The sequence below is a fragment of the Phacochoerus africanus genome, chromosome 12 (assembly GCF_016906955.1).
Source record: "Phacochoerus africanus isolate WHEZ1 chromosome 12, ROS_Pafr_v1, whole genome shotgun sequence".
NCBI lineage: Eukaryota > Metazoa > Chordata > Mammalia > Artiodactyla > Suidae > Phacochoerus > Phacochoerus africanus.
In genome coordinates this window covers 46930819-46955444 of record NC_062555.1, presented here as the reverse complement: position 1 = coordinate 46955444, position 24626 = coordinate 46930819, and the positions used below count along the sequence as shown (strand labels likewise).

General features: G+C 47.9%; 1 protein-coding gene and 1 long non-coding RNA gene across 13 annotated transcripts in view; both read left to right on the top strand.

The window, feature by feature from the left end:
* ZNF438 (zinc finger protein 438) overlaps nucleotides 1-13761 on the top strand; it is a 199517-nt gene extending 185756 nt beyond the window's left edge. For 4 of the 10 annotated variants that reach the window (XM_047754511.1, XM_047754518.1, XM_047754512.1 and 1 more), the window contains 2 exons: nucleotides 9582-11388; nucleotides 12771-13760. In XM_047754511.1, coding sequence (XP_047610467.1) covers nucleotides 9582-11388; nucleotides 12771-13365 — 2402 coding nt within the window. In that variant the 3' untranslated portion in view covers nucleotides 13366-13760. Of the gene's footprint in view, nucleotides 1-9581; nucleotides 11389-12770 lie in introns of all 10 variants that reach the window. The other 6 variants (XM_047754513.1, XM_047754520.1, XM_047754515.1 and 3 more) reach the window with 2 other exon arrangements.
* Nucleotides 13762-17226: 3465 nt separating this feature from the next.
* Nucleotides 17227-24370, top strand: LOC125112922 (uncharacterized). 3 transcript variants are annotated; one of them, XR_007131299.1, is made up of 6 exons: nucleotides 17227-18056; nucleotides 19795-19967; nucleotides 20503-20931; nucleotides 21418-21746; nucleotides 23030-23226; nucleotides 24264-24370. It is a non-coding gene; the product is annotated as an uncharacterized LOC125112922 (long non-coding RNA). The 3 variants fall into 3 exon arrangements; XR_007131298.1 differs by having other exon boundaries at nucleotides 19795-19929; nucleotides 24264-24369; XR_007131300.1 differs by lacking the exon at nucleotides 17227-18056 and adding an exon at nucleotides 18070-18453 and having other exon boundaries at nucleotides 19795-19929.
* Nucleotides 24371-24626: the final 256 nt, after the last annotated feature.

The following is a 24626-nucleotide window of genomic DNA, read 5'->3' as shown; positions in this document are numbered from 1 at the left end:
TCTTCTCTATGCATTCATCTGTCGTCGGGGAACCAGGTTGCTTCCATATCTTGGCTATTGTAAATAGTGCTGCAGTAAACAGAGGGATACATGTATCTTTCTGAATTATAGTTTTCTCTTGATATATGGCCAGGAGCAGGACTGCTGGATCATATGGTAGTTCTATTTTCAGTTTTTTGAGGAACCTCCATACTGTTCTCCACAGTGGCTGTACCAATAGACATTTCCACCAACAGTGTACACAAGCTATCTTAAACTTATTTCAGAGGGATTTCTTCAGCAAGGTACTGAAATCTACAAATGCTTTTAAAATTCTGATCGTCCTGCCCCTACCCTCTGTGAAAGTCTAGTTTTCTCTCCTGAATTGAGAAACTGTATCACCATTGCTCTCATGTCCTCCACACATGTTGCCAGAGTCCCTATCCCACTCTTGATCCCATCCCTCCCTCACAGGACCCCAAGACCTGGGCTCACCCCCACCCCTAAAAGTCTCCTGGGGAGTTGATGTCTCCCCTGGTAAGCTTGAGAGCAACAGCATTTAGCATCAATACACAATATAAACAAAAGCAGAGGAGAGAGTCCCCTTAAAACTGCTCTTTAAAATGGCACATACGGGGAGTTCCCGTCATGGCGCAGTGGAAACGAATCCGACTAGAAACCGTGAGGTTATGGGTTCGATCCCTGGCCTCTCCAAGTAGGTTAAGGATCCGGCGTTGCCGTGAGCTGTGGTGTAGGTCACAGACACGGCTCAAATCTGGTGTGGATGTGGCTGTGGCTGTGGCTCTGGTGTAGGCCAGCGGCTGCAGCTCTGATTCAACTCCTAGCCTGGAAACTTCCGTATGCTGTGGGTGCAGCCCTAAAAAGACAAAAAACAAACTAAAAAATGCACATATGTTCACCCCTGTTTCCTAGGATTGTTAATCTGGATGCAGAAATTGGGGAGCAGGGAGAAAGAGAGCCTGATAGGTTGGATGGGATGTAATGAAGACTGAGCTGCCAGACTCAGTGGCAGGAGAAAGGCCAGAAAGAAGGCTTTTTAGTTTTATTGGGAGCATATTCGCAAGTAATAGCTATTTCTTCCCTCTTTCCTTCATTTACCTCTCAAACAAGGAACCCTAGTTTAAGAATTCAGTGCTGTTTCCATATGATTAGCATTCAAGATTTGTGCACTTTTTTTCCCACCAAAAATAAATGTCAGGAGCCTCATACTTTTTGGCAAGAGAAAGTAGAAAACTAATGTCTGCTGTGCTTCTGACATGTGATAAGCACGACCCTGGCACCTTTATGGATACTGTTCTTCATTTAATCCTGACAGTGACCAAATACTTTTTTTTTTTTTCTTTTTAAGGCCACACCTGTGGCATGTAGAGGTTCCCAGGCTAGGGGTAAAATCAGAGCTACAGCTGCCAGCCTACACCACAGCCATAGCAACACGGGATCCAAGCTGAGTCAGCTCATGGCAATGCTGGATACCCAACCCACTGAGCGAGGCCAGGGATCAAACCCGCATCCTCATGGATACTAGTCGGATGCGTTTCTGCTGGGCCATGATGGGAACTCCCTGCCTATTTCTTAAATAAGAACATTCAGAGCGTGACTTTCCCAAATCATGAGGCAGAGACAGGAGTTGAACCCACACCTCTCCGAATCCCAAGACCCGTAATCTTGCCACTGGAGACCATGATGGTGACCAGGACCATGAGCAATAGCTTATAGGCAGCAGGGGGACCTAGGAAGAGCCTTTGGAGTTACCTGGGCCAAGATGTGAGTTCCAGCCTCTAGCTCACTGGCTTGGAAATCTTCATCTGTAAAAAGCACATCACAGGAATTCCTAACTCAGCTCGTTGTGGGAGTTAAAGGAGATGATGCATGCACAGTTATTTTGCACAGTACCTGAGACGTAAGGTACCCCCATCATTGGAAAAATATTGAAGAAACAATATTGCCAAGTGCCAGGAAATAAAGGATCTCCGTGGTCAGAAAATGAGAATTCCCTTTCTCACTAAACTTGGCAATGAATTCTCTGTTTGGCAAGACAGCTCTCAAAAGCCATGTTGAGTGGAAGGTGCCGGGGTGTGGCTGGTGTGGCTTCAGGAGGGCAGGGGTAGGGAGGGAGTTGGCTGAGAGCACAGAGCAAGGCAAGGGTGCCAAGGAGAATGGATAGAACGGGACTCGGGGCACAAGGTCACCAGTTGGGAATGTGCTTGCCACACATGCGAGGTGTTTCTTGAACTTGGGCTTCCGGGGAGAATGACTCTGGGAAATCGTCATGTGGCAGATGTGTGGACCTTGAGATCCTGAGCCCTTAGGAACAAAAAACCCTCGTGCCTGTACCACCAGCACGTTCCACGGGGCTGCTTCTCCCGTCAGCACGCAATGCATCTGTGTTGCCTCTGCGCCAGGAGCCGGGGCGGTGGGGGGAGCCGGGCGGCAATGCTCCATGTGTTTATAGGGTTTTTTTCAACAAAATTAAGTTGAGCTCCCTTGTGTTCTGAGGCATTTCTTTCATCTCAGACTTCTCCAGGGTTTTACCATATTTGTTTTAACCGGAGACCATCCTGGGAAACAGTTTGAACCTCAACTGGAACTTATTATTTGGAAGCCAAGTGGGAGGGAGAACAGAAATGCCAACCAATAAAACTGAAATAGGGTTTTTCAGTTTCATAAAATTAAAACTTAAACAACTCCTAAACGTCCAGGCTCTCTTGTGGCCAAGACTTGGCAGCACTTTTGCTCCAAGCCTGGAGCCAAGAAACCTGTGTCAAGAGCAGGGACCCTCTTTGTCTACCTGCTCTCCGCTCCAGGCTCAGCAGTGGGCCCCTGGATTCCCACAGATGGCATGATGGACCTGTGCCAAACCAGCCAAGGGACAAGTGGGACAACTTTGCTCAGAAGCAACATGGCAGGCCTTGCTTGGGCCAAGAGAGTAAGGAAGTGAATTGTCTGGAGAATCGCCTGCCGGGTGTACTCGTCTCTTTCATTTGTCTGCTTGGTTGGGTGGTCAAACAGTTTGACAGGCTGGCTTAGATGCAGGCATGTGGTACCACTGGGCCCTCAGCTTCCCTCTGCTGCTTGTAACGAGCAACCAGTACCCATCAGTCAAACCCAGAGGGGATGGAGGAAGAAGAGAAGGACACACATTATACTGGCTCTGCACAAATATCTGGCCACCTGATTTGATTGGTCGGAATCCTATGGCTAGTAAGTGGTAAATTCAACTTGAAATATCTGCTTTTACCTTCAGATGACAATTAACTTTACATGAGTTCTCTAATCAGTGGCATTTCAGAAAGAAAGTGCCATTTGATGGTAATCAAAATTTAGGGATATGGGAGTTCCCATTGTGCCTCAGTAGGTTAAGAGTCCACCATAATGTCTGTGAGGATGTGGGCTTGATCCCTGGCCTTGCTCAGTGGATAAGGATCCAGTGTTGCCGTAAGTTGGGGTGTAGGTTGAAGACGTGGCTCAGATCGAGTGTTGCCCTAGCTGCAGTGTAGGTAGCAGATGCAGCTCCAGTTTGACCGCTAGCCCCAGGAACCTCCATATGCTGCAGGTACAGCCATAAAAAGGAAAAAAAAAAAAAAGTTTAGAGATATGACAAGCCATTTCTAATTCCAGTTTTCTCTTTTTCTCCCCTTCAAATTCAGAGATAATATTATATTTTGGAGCTAATTAATTAGGACAATTTTGCATAGAATTTTACCCCTTTCGAGGGGGAGGGTGAAGGAGAGGAGGGTCATTGCTTCATATTGAATTGGGACAGTTGCGGGCCATGTGGTCTTTAGTATGTTCCCTAACTTCCTCAAGCCTCTTTTTTGCCTAATCTGTAAAAGGGGACAATTTTTATGCAGCGTTTGCATGAAGGTTTCATTAAAAGACCCAGCACAAATTCTAGCCCATAATAAGGTCTCACTACCTCTTTGTGTTTCCTTTAATCCACAGTTAGATCAATTTCTCACCAACTATAAATGGCACTCGTCAAAGTAATTATTTTTTAAATGTTTAGCATATTAAAAACAGCCCACATTTAAAATCCTAATGCTAAGTATGCACATTGTATAAGTGTGCAAAATTAATTTTACTAAGTGAACCTTTATGTTTTCAGTTCATAAAAGTCCATGTTTAGTGTCCGAGAGTCCTGTGAGTCTCTTTAACTGTGTTATGGGTAATTTCTCAGGATTTCCAGAAATGATGAATGTCAGTGGAAATTTCGACTTACCGTTTAGTGCACAGTTCTAGGAACTCTGTAATTTACTAGGTGACAGGTGAGGGGTTTTAGATCACACCGTCTGGGAGAGAGCTTGTAAATGTGTCCTGAAATAAACTGCCCTTGCAGCCATGTGGCCGAGAAAGACTTCCCACGACCGTAACATCTCAGAGTTTGAAGAAATTTAATGGCATTTTCAGCTTCTCTAAACATTCCTAATGTTCAAACTACTTTTAAGCGAAGAAAAACCAAAAACATGTATTGTTGCAGCATCACTGATCTTTATCGCAAGTCACCTTGTTTGACCTTTAGAGAGCCAAACATAGGAGGAATATTCTCAGGACTTCAGTTGTCTTTGGGAGGTGAACTCTGACTCGTCTCAGGACTGAACTTTGGGGAGTATTGATGCACTGTCTGCCAGATTACCTGATGACTTCCTTTATTGGTAGCAATTTTTTTTTTTCTTTTTAGGGCTGCACCCATGACATATGGAGGTTCCCATGCTAGGGGTAGAATCGGAACTACAGCTGCCGGCCTACACCAAAGCCACAGCAACACCAGATCCGAGCCATGTCTGCAACCTACACCACAGCTCCCAGCAACACGGGATCCTTAACCCACTGAGCGAGGCCAGGGATCACACCTGCAACCTCATGGTTCCCAGCGGGATGGTTTCTGCTTTGCCACAACAGGAATTCCTCATTAGCAATTTTTTTAAGTTTATTTTGTTTTGTTTTGTTTTGTTCTGGCCACACCTGCAGCATGTGGAAGTTCCTGAACCAGGGATTGAACCTTCACCAGAGTGGTGACAACACCAGATCCTTAACCCCTAGGCCACCAGGGAACTCCATCATTAGCCGTTTCTATCATTAAGTAGGCAAGGAAGGTGAGAACCCAAGACACTGTGTAATCTGGACACAGTCATTTATGTATGGACGCATGCTTACCCAGCACAAACATCCCCAAAAGATACCCCTTTGCAAAACGGATCCAGGAAGGAAACTTTCATTTTCCTTTCATTCACTCAGATATTTATAAGCACCTCCTGTGTGCGAGGCACAGAGAGTACTCAGGGGAAAATAAGGCTTCGTCCCATCCCGACCTATGGTTCCCCCAGTGCCTCCACCCCAAGGACCACACCAGCAGCAGTTTAGTTTGGATTCCTTTGAGATGTACTCCATGTATATACAGGAATAGATTTGTGTATGTATCTCACTACTCTTTTTTAAAACCCCAAGAGATAGCATAAGATAAATCTTACATCTTGGAGAGTTTTCCACGTCCGTCTACCTCATTCTTCTATTTTGCTGCTGCACGATGTTCCCTTGTGCGACTGGATGGTTATTCTATTCATGCCCTGTGGCTAGACATTTGAGTAATTCCAAAGGGGGGTTTTCTTCTGTTTTTGTGGCCTTGCCCTCTTTCTCTTTCTCCTGCCTTGCTTTTTTTTTTTTTTTTTTTTTGGCCTTTTTAGACATATGGTTCCCAGGCTAGGGGTTGAATTGGAGCTACAGCTGCCAGCCTATACCGCAGCCATAGCGATGCCAGATCCACGTCATGTCTGCAACCTATACCACAGCTCGCGGCAACATTGGATCCTTCCCCCACTGAGCAGGGCCAGGGATTGAACCTCGCCTCATGGAAACTAGTCAGGTTCATTACCCCTGAGCCACAAGGAACTCCCCTGCCTTGCTTTTGTTCTAATGCAGTGTCATTCCTTTTCTCTTCCTCATTAAGGATTCTGGGAGATGACACTCAACACCACTTTCAGGGAGCACCCCCTCCCTCACCAGGACCCACTTCTTTGAACTGCAGGGCCCTTGAGGAGAACATTCCTGTTTGGCAGGCCCCATACCAGTCACTGGGACTCTCGTTTCAGGCTGATCATTGTTCTCCTTTGCTGGGACAGCTGGTTCCCCTGTAGACTTTCCTTTGCTCCTGGCCCCCAGTCGGTCTGCTTTTCCTTTGACTGTTATCGCTCTTCCCATGTGATTTTATTCCCACTGTAGCATAGATGTTTGAGGCTCAGTGGAAGCACGGCAACGTTAAGTGTATCGTCACTGCTGCACTCACTCCCTTTTGGAGGGGCTCAATAGTTAGATCTGGTTTCATTTCTGGAAACCTGTAACTGTCAGAAGCTTGCTTTCTTACACATGGTCATAAAACCCAGGAAGCCCCTTCCCAACTGAGGTCTTCGGAGACTTCAAGGTGACCTTGACCACTGGTTGTTGCTTCAGCTGGCGTCTTCTGGTTTTTGTTATTTCTGCTCCTCTTCATGCTGACGTTGCCATGCTCTGCCTCTGAAGGTCCGTTTTTCCATTTCTAACTGTTCCTCCTCTCTCCTCTCTGATCCCCTTCTTCTTCCTTCTTTGTAGTCTCTTTCGTTTAAAGCAATTTCTTCTTCAGAGCTTGCTTGTGTCTTTGACATTGGAGTTTGTACCCCCCAACAGCATCATTTTCAACAGTGTAATTGTTCTCTCTTCTTGGTACCCCAGACGGTTAGTCAGTTGGCCTCACTCTCCCCTTTATCTTAAAAGGGTTTTTGTTTTTGTTTTTTTAATCATAGTGCTAAGCCATTTCCTCATTCTGGCAGTGGGCAAATTAAATTGAAAAAAAAAAAAAAAAGATTCCAGAGATATGTACTCTGTTCCTTTTTTAATTTTCAGAGTAATTTGGCAGTGTTCAAGTTTGCTTTGAAGTTGTGTTCTTTTTGTTGTTGTTGTTCAACCATCGATCACTTGATTACAAACACCACTTAAAATTCAACAAATAATTATGCAATTTTGCACCAAATGCCTAAGCCAGTTCTAGGCCCTGAAGAGGCAGATAAAGCCCCTGCCCTCCAGGAATTTGGTCCAGTGAGGGGAGGCTAGGGGCCATAAGTCATGAGATGGAGCAAGTGTGTGTAGAGAGAACAAATAGGAAGGGGGTGGGAATTCAGAGTGGGGGCCCAGGCGTAATAGTGCAGTCGGAGGAGAGTTTACCACTTGAGCAAAACTTGAAGGAAACGATGTAGCAGGCGCTGGGGTGACCCAGGGAAGCCCATTGGGGTGGTGTAGACGCTGGGGATGCCAGTGTGTGGCCGCATGAGGACCAGCAGAGGGACAGACCACTGTGCTGGAGAGAACAAGTGGGGACTCAGTCAAAGCCTGCCCAGGAGCTGAGGGCTCAGGGCCTGTTAGGCCCCTGCAAGGGCTTCAGCATTGGCTCTGGGATGAAGAGCCAATTGGACTGACAGGGACAGACACGTGGGCAGCATGTCTTGTGCTTTGGTGCATTACTATCACATACTATTTCAAGAGGACTTAGGACTAATGAAGCCCTTCCTTCCAGCTCCTCTTGCTGTAACTCTGCTGTGCTCAATCAGCTAGGAAGATGACCTAGAAGTAAAGGACCCCGTGTTTCCTCCTCTTTCCCTTCCTCACCCCCCACAGGGTGTGTAGATGCAAAGACCATTACGCTTGTTTGTGTAACGATGTAATAAACCTGTCCCTAGGCCACCCAGGGCTCTCAACAATTTGAAGCTCTCTGCACACTCTCTCAAGCCTGCCTTCTTCGTAGATTTATTCACAACTTACTTCAGTTCTTCTTTCAAAAAGATGAGACAGTGAGGCTTACCGCAAGAGACATTCAAACGTAAAGGCCATGAAAATAGAATTTTAAAAAGTGAATTAAATGATGTCGGAAGAGGAAGTAACTATAGCAGATCAATTAGGGTGATGACTGTGAGGTGACCGACCAATCAGTTTGCCGGTGAACTTCATGGTGGCAAAGCCAAAAAGGAGAACAGGTTACATTATTCTCCTTGTCCCCTCTCCCCAGACCTTAACGCCAGTCTTTTTCTTTTACTCTCATGCAGTCTACCACGTGAACTATGTTTTTCACATACTTTTTCATCACTAGACCGTGATTCCTTTCTAAAATAAGTTGGGCAGGAGTTCCCGCTGTGGTGCAGTGGGTTAAGAACCTGACTGCAGAGACACAGGTTCGAGACCGGGCCTGGTACCTTGGGTTAAAGGATCCGACGTTGCCGCAGCTGTGACAGGGGTCTTCACCTGTCCCGCTTGTGAATACTCATATTTTGCTCCAGGGGTGGCAGCAGGTTTAACAATAGGTCTTCTGCAGGCTCGGCTGGGTTATGTCACATTTGGGTATGCATCTTCCTCCTCCAAATTTGAAAGTGTAAATTTCAGAGTACATCTGGCCCCCATGGTTTCAGAAAAGGAATCACGGGCTTGTCCTAGCCAATCTCTAGAATAGTGTGGATACCTAATAAACACGAGTTGAGGTGATGCTTGACTAACAGGAGGTACTTAGAAATGGGAAGCTCTCCTGCAGCCAGGCCTTATGGGCTTGAGGCCTCGGGGGATAAAATAGATGATTCTGTTTTTATAAGCAGTGCATTGAAATGCTTCCTTAACTGTCCCCTCGGAGAAGTAATACTTGCTCTTTGGTCAGCCTCATAAATCTCAGGAATAAGAGGTTAAAGGAATTCTCTCCGTTCTTATTGTTCCTATCGATGTCCTAGAGGGGGCTTTTTTTGTGTGTGATTCTGGTATTTTTACGTTGCCTCTGCATCTTGACTTCTCACTTGGCATCTTTTTGTTTCTCTTCCAACACGTTTTGAAGGCGTCACATCAGCTTTTTTAATACTGGTGATTTAATTGCAAAAGCACACATAAACAGTTGGAAAGGTGTGAGAAGAAATTCACAAGTCACACGGGGAAACAGCCACAAAGCCAGCATTCAGCTTGGAATTCATCCACTGCGCAGAACACATGGCACTGCCAGTGGGTCAATGTGTATCCTGAAATTGAGTGAAAAAGGGGGTGTGATACAAGAAACATTTGTTTCATCCCAAAGATGCAGTAGGAAGTATTTAGATGAATCCAGTACCCAGCTTCACCCTCCCAGAGCTTAAGTTGAATAGCGAAAGCGAGACGATGTGGAAGAAATAGAGCATGCAGCGCACCATGCGGGGGGCTGCAGCTCCGGAGCTCAGGGGAAGAGGTGGGGTTGCCTGACTTGTAAAAATAAACCGGCCCGAGGTCAATAGGATGACTTAAAGAATACAAGGAGGAGGACAGCTCCTAGGAAGCTCTGTGGTTAGCAGTAGAGATGCATAAACAGATTCCTGATTCTGGAAAGTGGTCAGCGTTCTAATAGGGGCTGTGGAACCATGGAGGAGGAGTCATAGTCCTTAGAAAGGTGAGCTGCCCTTCAAGCTGGGTCGTGCGCACAGGGGTTTGGCCCCAAGGGCAAGGGTGGTCTAGGGACGCATTCCTGGCCAAGGAAATGATAAGATGATTATTGGTACTCTGCCAACAGGACAGGTGGCACCAGAGTGACTTGGTATATTGTATTGTCCTTGCAGGCGACTCAAACGTCCCTTCCGGAATGCTTCCGAGTGGCCAAGGTCTGCAGAGTATGAGTCAGTTCAGAAGTATCGCCCCGAAACTTGCACCCCGATTGCTGGCGCCCAGAGTGCTCCCTGGCCCCTCCCTCAGTGCCAAGGCCCCAGGGGTGCCCCCCCAGAGTTATGCGCTGATGCAAGTGGCTGGCCAGGAGGGGACCTTCTCTCTCGTCGCTCTGCCACATGTTGCCTCCGCTCAGCCAGTCCAGAAGCCCCGACTGCCTCTTCCCGAGAACCTCAAACTGCCCATTCCCCGGTACCAACCCCCCAGACACAGCAAAGGGCCAAGAAGGACACCGGGGCCCAGCACCTTCCATGGGAGCTGCAGCAAGCTGCCTGCCCAAACCCAGGCGCCCCCTTCCCCATCTGAGCATCCTGAGTCCCTGAAAAAGCCCAGTCTGCCCAAGCGGGCCCCAGCTCCAGACCCCGCCCTGGCTGGCATGGGCCCAGCCACACTGACCAGTGGGGATGGCCGTGGAGACCCTGGGCCTGCCGGGACCAGCAACCATGGAGGGGGGCACCCTCCAGCCACCCCAGCATCACCCATGCCAGAGGAACAGGGCCTCCCCAAGTGCTCAGGGAAAGCAAACACTGCAAACAGGAGAGCAGGCAGGAGAGCTGCTGCCACTGCCAGCGAAAAACGTAAAGAAAAGGTCAACCTTGCCAAAGCCGGGACCCATTTGTCACCAGGTGTTTGGGGCCACGCGGCTCAGGTGATCACTTCCTTCCCTGGAGGTAAGCTACCCATCCTGCCCTACTCAAGAGTGAAGACGCTCGAGCCTTGCGGAAGCGAAGCCGCAGTCCGCGCAGCAGATTTTCCTGGCCCTGGGCTCAGGGCAGACAGTGGCAAGACCTCCTCCTCGGTCACAGAAGGCTTCTGTGTGGCCCCCCAGGTGGCCAGCAAAGTCCCTGCCTCTCAGAGGTCAAGGCAGAGCCCCTGTGACAGTGCCTTCCCTCCAGCCACCAAAGCCGACCTCAACCACAAGCCAAAAGTGAATGGCGGGGCAAAGAGGAGAGGACGAAAACGGAAGGTACCTGATGACCTCTCCACGTTTCAGGGGAAAAGGAGAAAATGTGTCATTACCAAGGGTAAAGAAGGCAAAGAGAGAGTCAAAACCGATCCCCAGGAAGCCAGAGGCCAAAAACCTGGGGCTGTGAAAAGATATCGGAGCATCATGCCCAAACCTGTCCTGGTGCTGCCAGCCCTGGCTCCCCTGGTCCCTCCCGTGACCCCCTTTCAGTCCCCGCTGCCCGGCCAGAGCATGTGGCTGAGTAATTCCCTCAGCCCCAAGGACCCAGGCCGCAAGCAGGACAGCGGCCCCTCTGCTAAGCCCACCTCCGCCTCCAGAACTGGGTTCTCCGGCATCTGGAAGCCATGGCACAGGTGCCACGTGTGCAACCGCCACTTCCAGTACAAACAGCACCTCCGGGAGCACATGAACACACACACCAACAGACGGCCCTACAGCTGCCGGCTCTGCCGCAAGGCCTACGTGCGGGCGGGCAGCCTGAGCGCACACATGCAGCTCCAGCACGGCAGCGAGGGCCGGCCCAGGAGGCTCATGTGCTGTGAGTTCTGTGCCAAGGTCTTTGGCCACGTTCGAGTCTACTTCGGCCACCTGAAGGAGGTACACAGGGTCCTCATCAGCACTGAGCCCGGCCCCTGCGAGCAGAGCCGAGAGCATCCCACCAGGGGGCTGGAGGACCCCGGGCCCAGTGCCGGGGCGCGAGGGGCCGGCACAAGAGAGTGCTTAGCTTTAAGAACTGGGTAAGCCTCCACACCCAGAAAGAGAAGTTGGGGAGCTCTCTAGCAGCTCCGCAGGTTAAGGATCCAGTGTTGTCACGGCTGTGGCTCTGGTCGCTGCTATGGCACTGGTTCGATCCCTGGCCCGGGAACTTCTGTGTGCTGCAGGTGCAGCCCCCTAAAAAAGGAGCTGGGAAGACCATCCGACAGATTAAGCTTTCATAAGGCAGCTCCCTCTTCCCCTGTTCTGTGAAGAATGGCTCATCTCTCTTTGATTTCTGATCATTATAATTTTTAGTTCCTCTATCAGCTGGGGCGCACAGGCCCATCTGAGGAATGCTGGAGACAGTCAGCAAGAGATTATTTTTGCATCTGAAATACGAAAAAGTAACTTAGGGTATGTGGTCCCTAGTCCTCTTGACAAGTTATTCCTGCAAACACATGCCCACAGAATGTATACATAAGAGCTTCATGGGCTACAGAGCACGGCGTGACAGGTAGCGGGGACCCAGCGCAGGTCTGCATGGCCCGGTCCTCAGGTGCCAGGCCTGACCCTTCCCATGAGCCATTTTCCCACCAGGCCAGGTGACCTTTCCTGTGCCAGGTCATTGCTGTGCACAGCTCCTTCCTCCCGGCATCGGCATCATAAACAAACCAGCTGAGACATCTGCGAGCCCACCGGGCAGGGGAGGGAGTCCTGTGTAAACCCGGGAAACGCCCTCTGTCTGTCTGTCCACTTGGCTCTGAGCCACAGAGGGGGGGTTCACTGGAACGACTCCCCATCAGTGCCATGAACATAAACCACCTTCTAACACTTCAGATCCTGTCCCTTGTCACTCCCAGTTGTCCTCATGGTTCTAAATCCTTCCTCTTCAGTTTCAGCTTGGTCTGTCATAGTCATTAAAAATAAGGTAAGCCTGGCCCATTTCTTCCTGGCTTTCCTAGAGTTTCCCTATGTCACTGGAGGCATTTCTGGCCCCTTTTTGATACCTGTACGTGTCATTAAGGTACAAAGCTGTCTCCCCAAAGGATCCTGACTTCTTAATTCTTCAGTGGAGCCCGTTTTGGTTTTTAGGTAAAACGTCCAAACTGCGTTTGTTTGTCAGGCTTAGGGAGGGCACCGTGGGGGTGGGGGAAGCGGCAGGACAGTCCCCTCAGCAGACCTATTGGTACCTCCTGCTCTCCTGGGGAAATCACACCTGTTCCTGTGGTAACCAAAGAATAGATCCCGGGGGAGATGCGAAAAGGGGACCCTATTTTCAGAAGTGGACCCTGCCTCCCTCGTGCTCTCTCCTCACCCTTCCAGCATCCTCCGTGCATGTGTCTTCCATCCCCAAAGGCCTGGAGCTCTAGGGACGTTCCGGTTGTGCTTTCCATGAGGTCTGATGCTGTTTCCCCCTTTCCAGGGAGACCAAGCCCAGCTTGGAAGAAGACCTCCTTCTGAACCAAGCCGACGAGGTCAAATTCCAGATCAGATGTGGCCGCTGCCAGATCACTGCCCAGTCTTTTGCTGAAATCAAGTTCCACCTGCTCTATGTCCACGGAGAGGAAATTCAGGGCAGATTACAAGAGGAGATCTCACCAGGAAGCAAGGGAGCTCAGGGAGAACGGGTCAGACACGCCGCTTCTTTCTGGAAACAGCATCCAGAGAGACGAAAGATGCTTAAGCCTTGTCCCTCTGAGGGGGAGCTCCATTCACTTCCCAGATTGAAAAAGCAGCCCTACCTCCATCATGAGGATGATGTGGAAATACACACGAAGCAGGAAGGACCCGGTGAGCCAGGAGGAGACCCCCAGGGCCATGGCCCTCACGCTGCCCTCCTCGAGTCCCAGTTGGGCTTTAACTGCGTGCTCTGCACACAGACGCTGGGAGGGAAGGAAGACCTGCTGCTGCACTGGGAGCACCACCACAAGTGTGAGGACCCCCCCAAACTCTGGACGATCCTCGGGGCTCTCTCCCACCAGGGGGGCTTCGAACTTCTCGGAGAAACCCGAAAATGAAGCCCCTGGGGATGAGGGGATGAGGAGAGGCTGGCTCTCAGCTTCCTCTCTGAGTTTGCGTGTCCTGGTGGTGCTTGGTTATCAAACACGGTAGGAGGCTCAGCATTAAGGACAGGAGTGATTTTTGTACCTCCTTTTGTTTGCTTATGAAATATGTATGTATAAATGCCCTTGATGCTTATTTTTCTAATATATGCAGTTCTATTTTAAAAGTCTTTGTTAATGTCTGAGACTTTATTTGAAATTCAGTCGAAAGATACATTTGCGGGTTGAAACGTAGAGGGTTATAGGCTGTTCTTTAAATACCATTTTTCATAAAAACGTGTGAATGTGTGTGTGCACGTGCGTTTGGTCACACGTTTTCTGTTTAAGTAGACTGACAGATGTGATAAATTTCCAGGCGACAAAACCATTTCAGTGTCAACCATGGTGTATTGTTGATCTTTATCAAATTCTCTGGTTTATGTGAATATGCCATAGAATGGTGTATTTAATAAGGTTCTCATCTATCGTGGGTTTTTTGTTTGTTTGTTTTTGTTTTTGCTTCAGGGTGGAACCCACGGCATATGCAGGTTCCCAGGCTAAGGGTCTAATTGGAGCTACAGCTGCTGGCCTACACCACAGCCACAGCAAAGCAGGATCTGAGCCACATCTGTGACCTATAGTGCAGCTCATGGCAACACCGGATCCTTAACCCACTGAGTGAGGCCAGGGATTGAACCCACAATCTCATGGTTCCTGGTTAGATTTGTTTCCACTGCACCACAATGGGAACTCCTCAGCTAGCGTAATTTAAAATCCATATCTTCAAGACTTGGATTTTTTTTTTTTTTTTTTGGTCTTTTTGCCTTTCCTAGGGCTGCTTCCCACGGTATACGGAGGTTCCTAGGCTAAGGGTCCACTTGGAGCTGTAGACCCTGGCCTACGCCAGAGCCACAGCAACTCGTGATCTGAGCCGCGTCTGTGACCTACACCGCAGCTCAAGGCAACGCCAGATCCTTAACCCACTGAGCGAGGCCAGGGATCGAACCCACAACCTCATCGTTCCTAGTCGGATTCGTTAACCACTGCACCATGACGGGAACTCCAAGACTTGGATTTTTAATTCTATTTTCGTGAATGCATGTTCCCTTGAAGGTGAGAGGTAAGCAAGTCTTACAGCAGTAGTGTTCCATATTAGAGTCATCAAGAGTTTCTTGGGAGTTCCCATCGTGGCGCAGTGGTTAACGAATCCGACTAGGAACCATGAGGTTGCGGGTTCGATCCCTGCCCTTGCTCAGTGGGTTTATGACCCGGCTTTGCTGTGAGCTGACGTGGCTCGGATCCAGTGTTGCTGTGGCTCTGGCGTAGGCTGGCAGCTACAGCTCCGATTAGACCCCTAGCCTGGGAACCTCCCATATGCCACGGGAGCAGCCCAAGAAATGGCAAAAAGACCCCCAAAAAAAAAAAAAGAGTTTCTTAGTATTTCATCTAATAGAAAAGAAACACTTTTTGGGTCACAAGTTATTTTCACATAGTCCTTTGAGCCTGAAAATTTTACAACTTGGAAAGTGAATTAGACAGTGCAGCCCAGATGTCTCGGTGTCTCAGCTGCCATCCCTCCCTCCCTGGTAACTTCAGAGGGCTGTCGCTCGCTGATCAATTTTAGCTGCAATTGTGCCTTTCAAGCCCAGATTCCCTTTGAAAGTCAAGAGTAAATGATTGGCTCTTAAATTCTGAGGAAATTACCTTGAATCAGAAAAGTTGCCATTTGAAGTTTCTGGCCGTCCTAGCTTACAAAATCATTTTCACAGAATGGGGCAGTTTGAACACTCATGCCACTAAAATCCTAGCCTTTGGTTGAAAGTGCCATGCACGTGGCTGGTCCCATGTGCCCAAAGCTGGGCCCCGGTACGCTCATAACATTTTTCTGTGTTAAAGGAAGTTAACGCAAACAGAGGAAGGGCTAAATCTAATTGATGTGCTAGTGGGTCTTACGTCATCTTTTTTAATGTGTCATGTTTTTATTTATGTATTTATTTATTGGCCATGGCTGAGGCATGCAGAATTTCCCAGGCCAGGGATCAAACCCACACCAGAGCAGTGATAATGCTGAATCCTCTACCCACTAAGCCACCAGGAACTCTATAATGTCTCATTTTAGAGGCACATGTTCCCCAGAAAACTAAATATAGAACTACCACATGATATAACAGTCCCACTCCTGGGTATACATACCGGATGCAACAATCATTCAAAAAGATGCATGCACCCTTATGTTTATCACAGCACTGTTCACAATAGCCAAGACATGGAAACAACCTAAATGTCTGTCGACAGACGAATAAATTAAGAAGATGTGGTACATATATACAATGGAGTACTACTCAGTCATAAAAAGGACACAGTAATGCGATTTGCAGCAACATGGATGCAACTAGAGAATCTCATAGTGAATGAAGTCAGAGAAAGACAAATACCGTAAGATATGACATATATGGAATCTAAAATGTGGCAAAAATGATCCTATCTACAAAACAGAGGCAGACTTGTGGTTGCCAGCTGGGGGTGCTGGGGAGGGAGCGGGATGGACAAGGAGTTTGGGGTTTGGGGATGCAAACTCCTGCATCTAGAATGGATAAGCAATGAGATCCTGCTGTACAGCACAGGGAACTATGTGTGATTGGGTTACTTTGCTACACAGCAGAAAAATTGAGGAAACATTGTAAATCAGCTATACTTTAATTTTTAAAAATAAGTTAAAAAAAAAAAAACATGTTCCCAGGTATGATTTGGCTCAAATAGCACAAACAGGGAAAACTCAGTCCTTGGCTTTTGCAAATAGTTTTATAAATTGAAGCAGAAGAGAGTAGGGATAGAAATCTCAGAAAGATTTTGCTGTGGCTTATCAATTGATCACCCTCTTTAACTCAGTCTCATAGAACATCAGACCTCTGCTGTTTGATAAGCCTTCCTTGGGTGCAGACGTGTTGCTGGCACCCTCCCAACCCATGACAGGCGGAAGGAAGTGCCCCGAGGCTTACTGCCTGTGATCTTGAGAGAGTGACCTTCCTCGGCTCCATTCCCCATCCCTAAGATGGGAGTGAGGACCCCAAGCTGAAGGCATTTGTTATGAAGGGCCAATAACACACAAATAAAACACCTGGCACCTCTGGGCCACGTAGAACCTGATGGCTTTTGGCCAGACTAAGAAGTATGTCATACCACAGAAAGAGAATTTAAAACAGTTCAGATTGTCTTCCCATACAGAATTCAATATAAAAACTACTGAGAACCACAGAAATGTCCAAACTGCATAAAAAGTATAATGTTTTTTCTTTTTAGGGCCACACCTGCGGCATGGAAGTTCCCTGGCCAGGGGTCGAATCACAGCTGCAGCTGCCAACCTACACCACAGCCACAGCCACACCAGATCTGAGCTGCATCTGCAACATACACCATAGCTTGCATCAACGCCAGATCCTTAACCTCCTGAACAAGGCCAGGGATCAAACCCACGTTCTCTCGGACACTAGGTCTGGTTCTTAACCTGCAGAGTCACAATTGGATCTCCAAAATGTGTATTTTAATTTTTTTTTTTTTTTGCTCTTTTTGCCTTTTTCTAGGGCTGCTTCCCACAGCATACAGAGGTTCCCAGGCTAGGGGTCTAATCGGAGCTGCAGCTGCCGGTCTACACCACAGCTCACAGCAACACCGGATCCTTAACCCACTGAGCAAGGCCAGGGATCGAACCCACAACCTCATGGTTCCTAGTCGGGTTCGTTAGCCACTGAGCCACGACGGGAACTCCGAAAAAGTGTATTTTAATTTTTAAACAATCAAACTGGAATGGGATCAAGATGGTGGTTTGGTAAGTGTTGACTTAATCAGCACAGGAAGTGAAAGTCACTAAATTATTTCTGTTCCAAGCTCCACTTTGGGCCATTAATTCCTCCCTCTGGCTGCCCTGGTGGCCTACCCTGGCCCTGATCTAGCATCAGCACAGCCTCCCTTCGCATCCTGACCTTGACAGTGTACTTGTCTGCTTCCAGAACTGAACCAGAAGCCTTTAGAAGGCAGGGTCTGTCTCTTTGCTCAGGACACGGCCCCTGTGGGTCCAGCCCCTGATGTGGGACACTGCTGTAATACTTGTGGGAAAAAAATGGATACATTAACCAAATTCAAAAATTGCCGCTCCCCTTTCTATGAATAAATCTGGGAGCTCCCAACCTTCCAGCTAGAAAGGCACGGAGGCAAAGTGGTGTTCAAGGCAGCATATCCATTCTGCTTAATGCCTCTGGCTTCTTGGAAGGTTGTCCCAGAGCCAGCAAGACGAGATGTTTTCTTTCCTTTTTTCTTTGGATCCTAAATTATTTCTGAAAGTTACAGCATTTTGGATTTGTATTGTTTATTAGCTGTCACTTTTGTTTTTCCCCCCCTTCTCTGGACCTGGTTGAACTTGACGGTCCCCTCTGAAGCTGTTCCTCATATGGAAAGTTCCCCCGTCAGCGCACCATAAATAATCAAGGCCGGGTGCATTCCATGGCCTTCTCTGGCTTCGTTCTCCCTCCAGCCTCCCATCTGCACGGCTCCAGGTTCCTGTGGTCCCGGTGACATGCTTGCTGGCAAGCAATGCTCAGCTTCATGTATTTATTGGGATTCTCAGATCTGGACTGGTTTGCTCCATTCAAGCTGCTGACATGCTTTGTGAGGTACGTATTTGATAGCGTCTCCCCTTTTCACTGGGACTGAACAGATTCTTAGCTTCAACTTGCTACTGACTGCCCTGACAGCGGACCGTCAGCGGCTTATCTCATCTGGGAGTGCCATCCAATATGTATTTTATCCACATCTACATCTTCAGGAATGGTCCTTCTCAAGGCGAAATGTTTATTGTATCTGGGATTTGGTCACGGTCATAGTTATCCCCAGAAGAAACCGCAGTTTGACAAGCATGTTTTGAACTTGTGTTTAGGAGGCAGATGTGAGCTGAGTAGCACAACACATCTTCCGTACTCTGAAGTGTGAGACTGTTTCAATGTGGTGTTTAACCCTAGGAGAAGAGCCACCATCTATCCAGGGAAACCAAATGTGACAGCTGAACGAGAGGTAAAGGTGACAGGTTTCTAATTTTGACGTGAAGCTAAACAGGTTTGTTGGTGTGGTGTTTGTTTTCTTTTTCCGGTCACACCTGCAGTATAGGGAAGTTCCCAGGCTAGGGGTCGAATTAGAGCTGCAGCTGCCGGCCTACACACCACAGTCACAGCCACACCAGATCCAAGCTGAATCAGTGGCCTAGCCAAAGCTTGCGGCAACACTGGATCCTTAACCCGTTGATCAAGGCCAGGGATCAAACCCACATCCTCACGGAGACAACACTGGGTTCTTAACTCTCTGAGCTGCAACGGGAACTCAGTTTGTTTGTTTTTTTCAATAAAACTTACTTCCATGTTCAAAATTTCCCCCCACACCTTGGTTAGCTTTGTTGTAAAGAATTCACCTATAATAGGATGGCAGTACGTACCCCTTTTAGTATGTTACAAAAACAAAATTGTCAGCAGTTACCCTTATAATGTCATGTTTTGATCAATCAGTCACTAAGTACCACTCAAAAAAAAAAAAAAAAAAAAGATTTTTACCTTCTATCACTATGTAGGAATTGAATCTCCAGCAAGGAGTTGCAAAGAGTTGCAGCAGGTGTTCTAAGGGCATTGGCAGATATAGCCATGAACTTGAGCTGAATATTGCCTGAGAGGTCATATACATCTTACTATTAAAGCTTGGGAGTTCCCATTGTGGCTCAGTGGTAATGAATCTGACTAGTATCCGTGAGGATGCGGGTTTGACCCCTGGCCTCACTCAGTAGGTTAAGGATCTGATATTACCATGAGCTGTGTTGTAGGTCACAGATGCAGCTTGGATCTGGTGTTGCTGTGCTGTGGCATAGGCCTACAGCTGCAGCACTGATTCGACCCCAAGTCTGAGAACCCTAACCCATTTTATTTTATGTGCTGAAATCTGCATTATGCATAGGAAGCAAGGTACAGAATAGGTATGGTATGCTCTCATTTGCTTTTTTTTTTTTAATGGCCACACCTGCAGCATATGGAATTTCCCAGACCAGAGATTGAGTCCAAGCCACAGCTACAACCTACATCTCAGCTTCAGCAATGCCAGAACTTTAACCCACTGCCTTGGGCCAGGGATCAAACCCACACCTACACAGCAACCTGAGCCACTGCAGTCAGATTCTTAACCCGCTGCACCACAGCAGCAATGCCCCTCATTTGCTTTTTAAAAAGGAGTGAGGGCAGGAAAGAAAGGGTAGATGTGTGCTTATATGTGCATAGAAATTTTCTGGAAGGTGGCTTCAGGAAAAGGGTACTGGAGGTGGGAAAAAGGGCCACTTTTGCATTATTCGAAGGTTTTCCTGCATTTTATTTTTTTCAGTTGAAAAAAGGCTTTACTGGATTCATCTGAGCTGACATTCGGAATGGCCTCAGCGACGTTGTGAAAGAGGAAAATGTTGTCTCACCCCTCAGCTTGAGCCTCTGCTACCTGACAGGACCGCACCATGGCCCTCAGGTACCTACAGTCAGTTTGATTTCATAAAAATAATACAGGTACATAATCAGGCACTCTGCATCTTGAATGCTCCATTGGAATGGCTTTCATGCTGGCTCCCTCACACTAAATTGATTTTACCACCCATCAGTGGGCAAACACAATCTGAAATAGGCTGCTATAGACTTCGGATTTGCCACCCTCCCTGTCCCACAGTGGCCTTGCTGAGCTGTCTGTCACCTGGACCCTCAGGCCCCTTGTGTCCAGGGTTTGATGAATGACTCTCAGCTATCCCCAAATTTGCATGTTAAAAGCCTTCTGAAGGGTGGCCTCCAGGCAAAGGGTGACTAAGGCTGGGAAGTTCAGACCCCTGTGGCCACCAGGAAGGCCTTTTGGTGCCTCCAGTAGTGCCCTGGGGGACTCTCAAGTGTCCTTTGGAAAAGGAGCGAGGCCATCACTTAGGAACCCAGAGATATTGCCACCCAGCTGGGGCTTATCCCATGAAGCTCCTTCAAAGTTTCCACTTGACTAGACTCACTGCCTCGGGCTTTGGGCTGGGTTTGCAGTTGTCTCTCCCTTTTCATCCTCATTCAGATAAAATGGTGTGACAGAAATCTGGTCCTCTGAAGAAGATGCAAATTCTGACCGCATTGGAACCTTCCAGAACCAACAGCCCTCCTCTCCTCTCCACCCTCTCGCCATCCCCTTGCCTATGAGAAGCAGACCATGCCTGGCCAATTTCTCTGCGCACGTGGGTGTGACCTCGTCCTCCAGGCTTCACTGTCTGGTTCCATGTTCTGCCCTCTGCCAGGCCTGTGGTATAACTGGTCAGAGACTCTGGCGGAAGAAAGAGCCGCCTGGATTTGAAAGCCATCTGTATCCTTCCATCATCTCCAGGGCGTGCTTCTGAAAGGAGACCGAGTCTCTCATCTCTGCCGCCTCCCAGGTCAGGTCCCCAGCACCGCCACGAAGGCTGAAATTCTGCTTGTCACGTGGCTGTCACGTGGCCCAGACCCCTCAAAGGTAATAGCTGCATCCTCCTGTGTGTATTCCTCCGAAGCCCCCCTTTCTCTGTGTTAGTGTATTGGCTGGAAGAGGACTGGTTCCCCTGTTTAGAGCAGCTTCAGTCTGTCCCAAGTCACCAAAAAATTTTAAAAAAGTGTTTATAGAACTACTCCTGGGTCTTCCAGGGAGATTCCCCAAGTCAACGCAACACCTGAGCGCCCAGCTCATGTGTAGACCCCCACCCTGGGCCCGCCCTGGCCCACCCCAAACAGAGCAGCCTGGGTCTGGGGAGCTCTTCCAGACCTCCGGTCACGGGGTTTATCTGGGCGGTGCTGCTTCCAGGTGGTTCTTTCTCCCCTGCACGTGGATAGGAGCACGGGATCTGATTCTCATTGATTATAAAAGACACTAGGAAAGAAGGAAGTTGGCCGGTGTTGGCCCATGATCGAGTGTTTTCCCTTTGCTTTCATTTTCATCACTGCCCTGAAACACGCCTGCCTTCAGCCCTCATCATCTCATACGGAAAATCATAATCACAGTACTGCTGGTACCTCTGAGGGCCTGTGTTACTGAAGAGGGCAAGCTTCTGCCAGACTCACTAAGGACTGGTGCTTCTGTGGGTCCTGTGGGATTCGTCGGGGATGTCAGTCGAGCGGGAAGATTTCCACATCACAGAGTCCATGGCCATGCTGGACACTGATTGGCCTCCTGGTTGACCTCCCAGAAGAGAAAAAGCTCTGGGCCCCAAAGCTGAGCGGTTGGCTGAAGAGTTGAGACAATAGTGGGAAACCGTGCTGTGTCCAGCCCAGGCTTGCTCTCTGCTGGGGAGCAAGGTGAGTTTGGGGCTGCAGGGAGGGCAGCAGCTTGGGGAATCCATTCAGAAAGAGCCAAAGTGTAACCAGTAACTTTAAAGATTCAATCAGACTTAAGCACCCTCTGATGTTAATAGCCTTTTAACTTGCGGGGGTGGGGAGGGGACCACTGAATTTCAATTCATGGCGAAGCTGATAGAGGGGGAGAAGAAAGTGCTAGTTTTCCTGAAGTGAGCATGTTTGACCGAATGTCAGGAAAACAGGAGAAGGGCCTTCTTTCTCGCCCTGTGACTGGGAGGTGTCATTGGCGTGGACCACATTATCTCAGGTAAAGTGAGCCAGCTCTGCTTTGCTGTGAGGTTTGAATTAAACTTTTCACACTGGGCAGGCCTCTGGTCCAAACTGCATCCGATGGTTAGCTGAGACCTGCCAATTTCCTACCAAGCGCAGCCTGGCACAGATGCCAACACAGCCAGCAGCATGCTCCTAAGTCATCCTGATATTTTCTGTCACACGGTGACATTCGACAGCATCTTTCAGAAAATGTCTTAAGTGGACAATTCTAGCAGGTCTTTATTTTTTTTTTTTTCACTTTTTAAAGTTTTATTGAAGTACAGTTGATTTGCAGTGTTGTGTTAATTTCTGCGGTAGAACAAAGTGATTCAGTTATACATATATACACATCCATTCTTTCTCAGATTCTTTTCCCATTAGGTTATCACAGAACGTTGAGTGGAGGTCCCTGTGATATATAGCAGGTCCCTGTTGACCATCCATTCCATAGACAGTAATGTACATAAGCCAATCCCGAACCCGCAATCCATCCCTCCCTCCCTTAAGTTTGTTTTCGAATTCTGCGATTCTTTTTCTGTCTTGTAAATAAGTTCATTTGTATCCATTTTTTTTAGATCCCACATATAAGTGATATCATATGACGTTTGTCTTTCTGTCTGACTTACTTCACTGAGTATGAGAATCTCTAGGTCCGTCCATGATAGTGCAAATGGCATTATTTCATCCTTTTTTATGACTGAGTAATATTCCATCGTATATGCGTACCACATCTTCTTAATCTGTTGATGGGCATTTGTGTTGCTTCCATGTCTTGGCTATTACGAATAGTGCTGCTGTGGATGCATGTATCTTTTCAAATTACAGTTTTGTCAGGATATATGCCCAGGAGTGGGATTGCTAGATCATATAGTGGGAACTCCCCTGACTCAGAATTGACAGGACTTCTAATTAAGAGACAGAGGGCTAAAGAGTGAAATTTAAATGGAAACATTCAACCTGCACTTTCCCAGGATGAAGTTTTGTGGGAGAGTTCCAGAATAGTGTGGCTGTATAAGTGGTTATTCCTCACTGGATACCCCCCTCTGGCTCTTGGAGCATCCTCAGATCACTTCTGGAAAACGAAATGCAAACTTGTTGAGATTCCACTTCTTTGTAATCTTCTTGCTGTGGAAATTGAAGAAGCCCATGGAAGATTCCAGTTTCCTAAGTAAGTTGAGCTTCTCAACCTCAAGGGGCTTGTGCTGTTTCTTTCATGGAACTTGATTAATTGGTTAACAAATTTAACGAGAGGACAGTCCACAGCGCAGGCGACCAACAGGGTTCCCACTGCAGAGGGTTCAAGGCAATTCAATGTGTGAATCCCACTCATTGTGTGTTTCCAGGGCTGTAAAAGTGATGGCCTCAGCAAGCAACTGGAAACACGTCCCTGGGGAGTTCCTATGTGACTCAGTGGGTTAAGAACCCAACTAGTATCCATGAGGATGCGGGTTCAATCCCTGGCCTCCCACAGTGGGTTAAGGATCTGGTATTGCTGCAAGCCGTGGTGTAGGTCACAGACATGGCTCCGATCTGGTGTTGCGATGGCTGTGGTGGAGGCCAGTGGCTACGGCTCCAACCCGACCCCTAGCCTAGGGACTTACATATGTTGTGGGGGCATGGAAAAAAAAAAAAAAAACCCACATTCTAGTACACCAAGGCCAAGGCCCATTCTTGGGTAAAAGACATGGGTGTTCCCATCTCCAAAGGAGAGAACATCACCAACTCAAAAAGTAAGCCCAGGTCTGACTCTCTGGAGGTGGGGAGCAGGGCCCAGCCCACCGACAATTGCTGATTGTGATTTATTAGTGGAGGGAAATTCAGAACTGAACTTCACCACTGGGATTTACTTGCCTTTGAAAGCAATACAGTTAGCAGTCCATCTCTCAACATGGAATGTATTTTCTCCACTCTTCTATCTTTCTGATGAATTAAAGGCTTATGTAAGGTGAGGGATTGAAAACATACCAGCTGAAGCTCTTGGTGGATCTGCCTGCCAGATCAGGCTGTGTGGAAAAACACAGGGGGCCGGTTTTACCTCGTTCCCCCACCAATTTGCATCAGCCGTGAACTGCACAGGGCTTTCCTAGGTCTGTAACGACTGCATAATAGGAGTTCCCAGTCCTTCAGTTCTGCCAGCTGGTTTGAACAAGGTCTGCTAATTGAATGCAGTTGCTTGCAGTTTTAAATGTTCTGTATTTTCCGCAGAGCAAGAATATATTAAACTCATTTCGTCTGTCATCCGAGGAGAATTGGAGCCTGCATTTTTATTACCACTGATGTGTGTTCATCCTTGGATTTTTTTTTTTTTTGAAATGTTTACAATGTAATTAAAAACAATTGAGTCAAATTATCTATTTGAATTGGTCCCTTTGGGGGAAGATTAAAGAGCAGAAAAGGTGCCTGCGATGACATCATTTTTTGCTAAGCCTCGCTGCCCCCTCACACAGAAGTACATCCTGGATCTGGTCAACAAGAGCATTCTGTAATGTTGCTGGTGATTTAACAGTTACAAAATATTGTAATTAAGCGTTTGAATGCTCTCATACATTTTCCCATTACAAATGATCT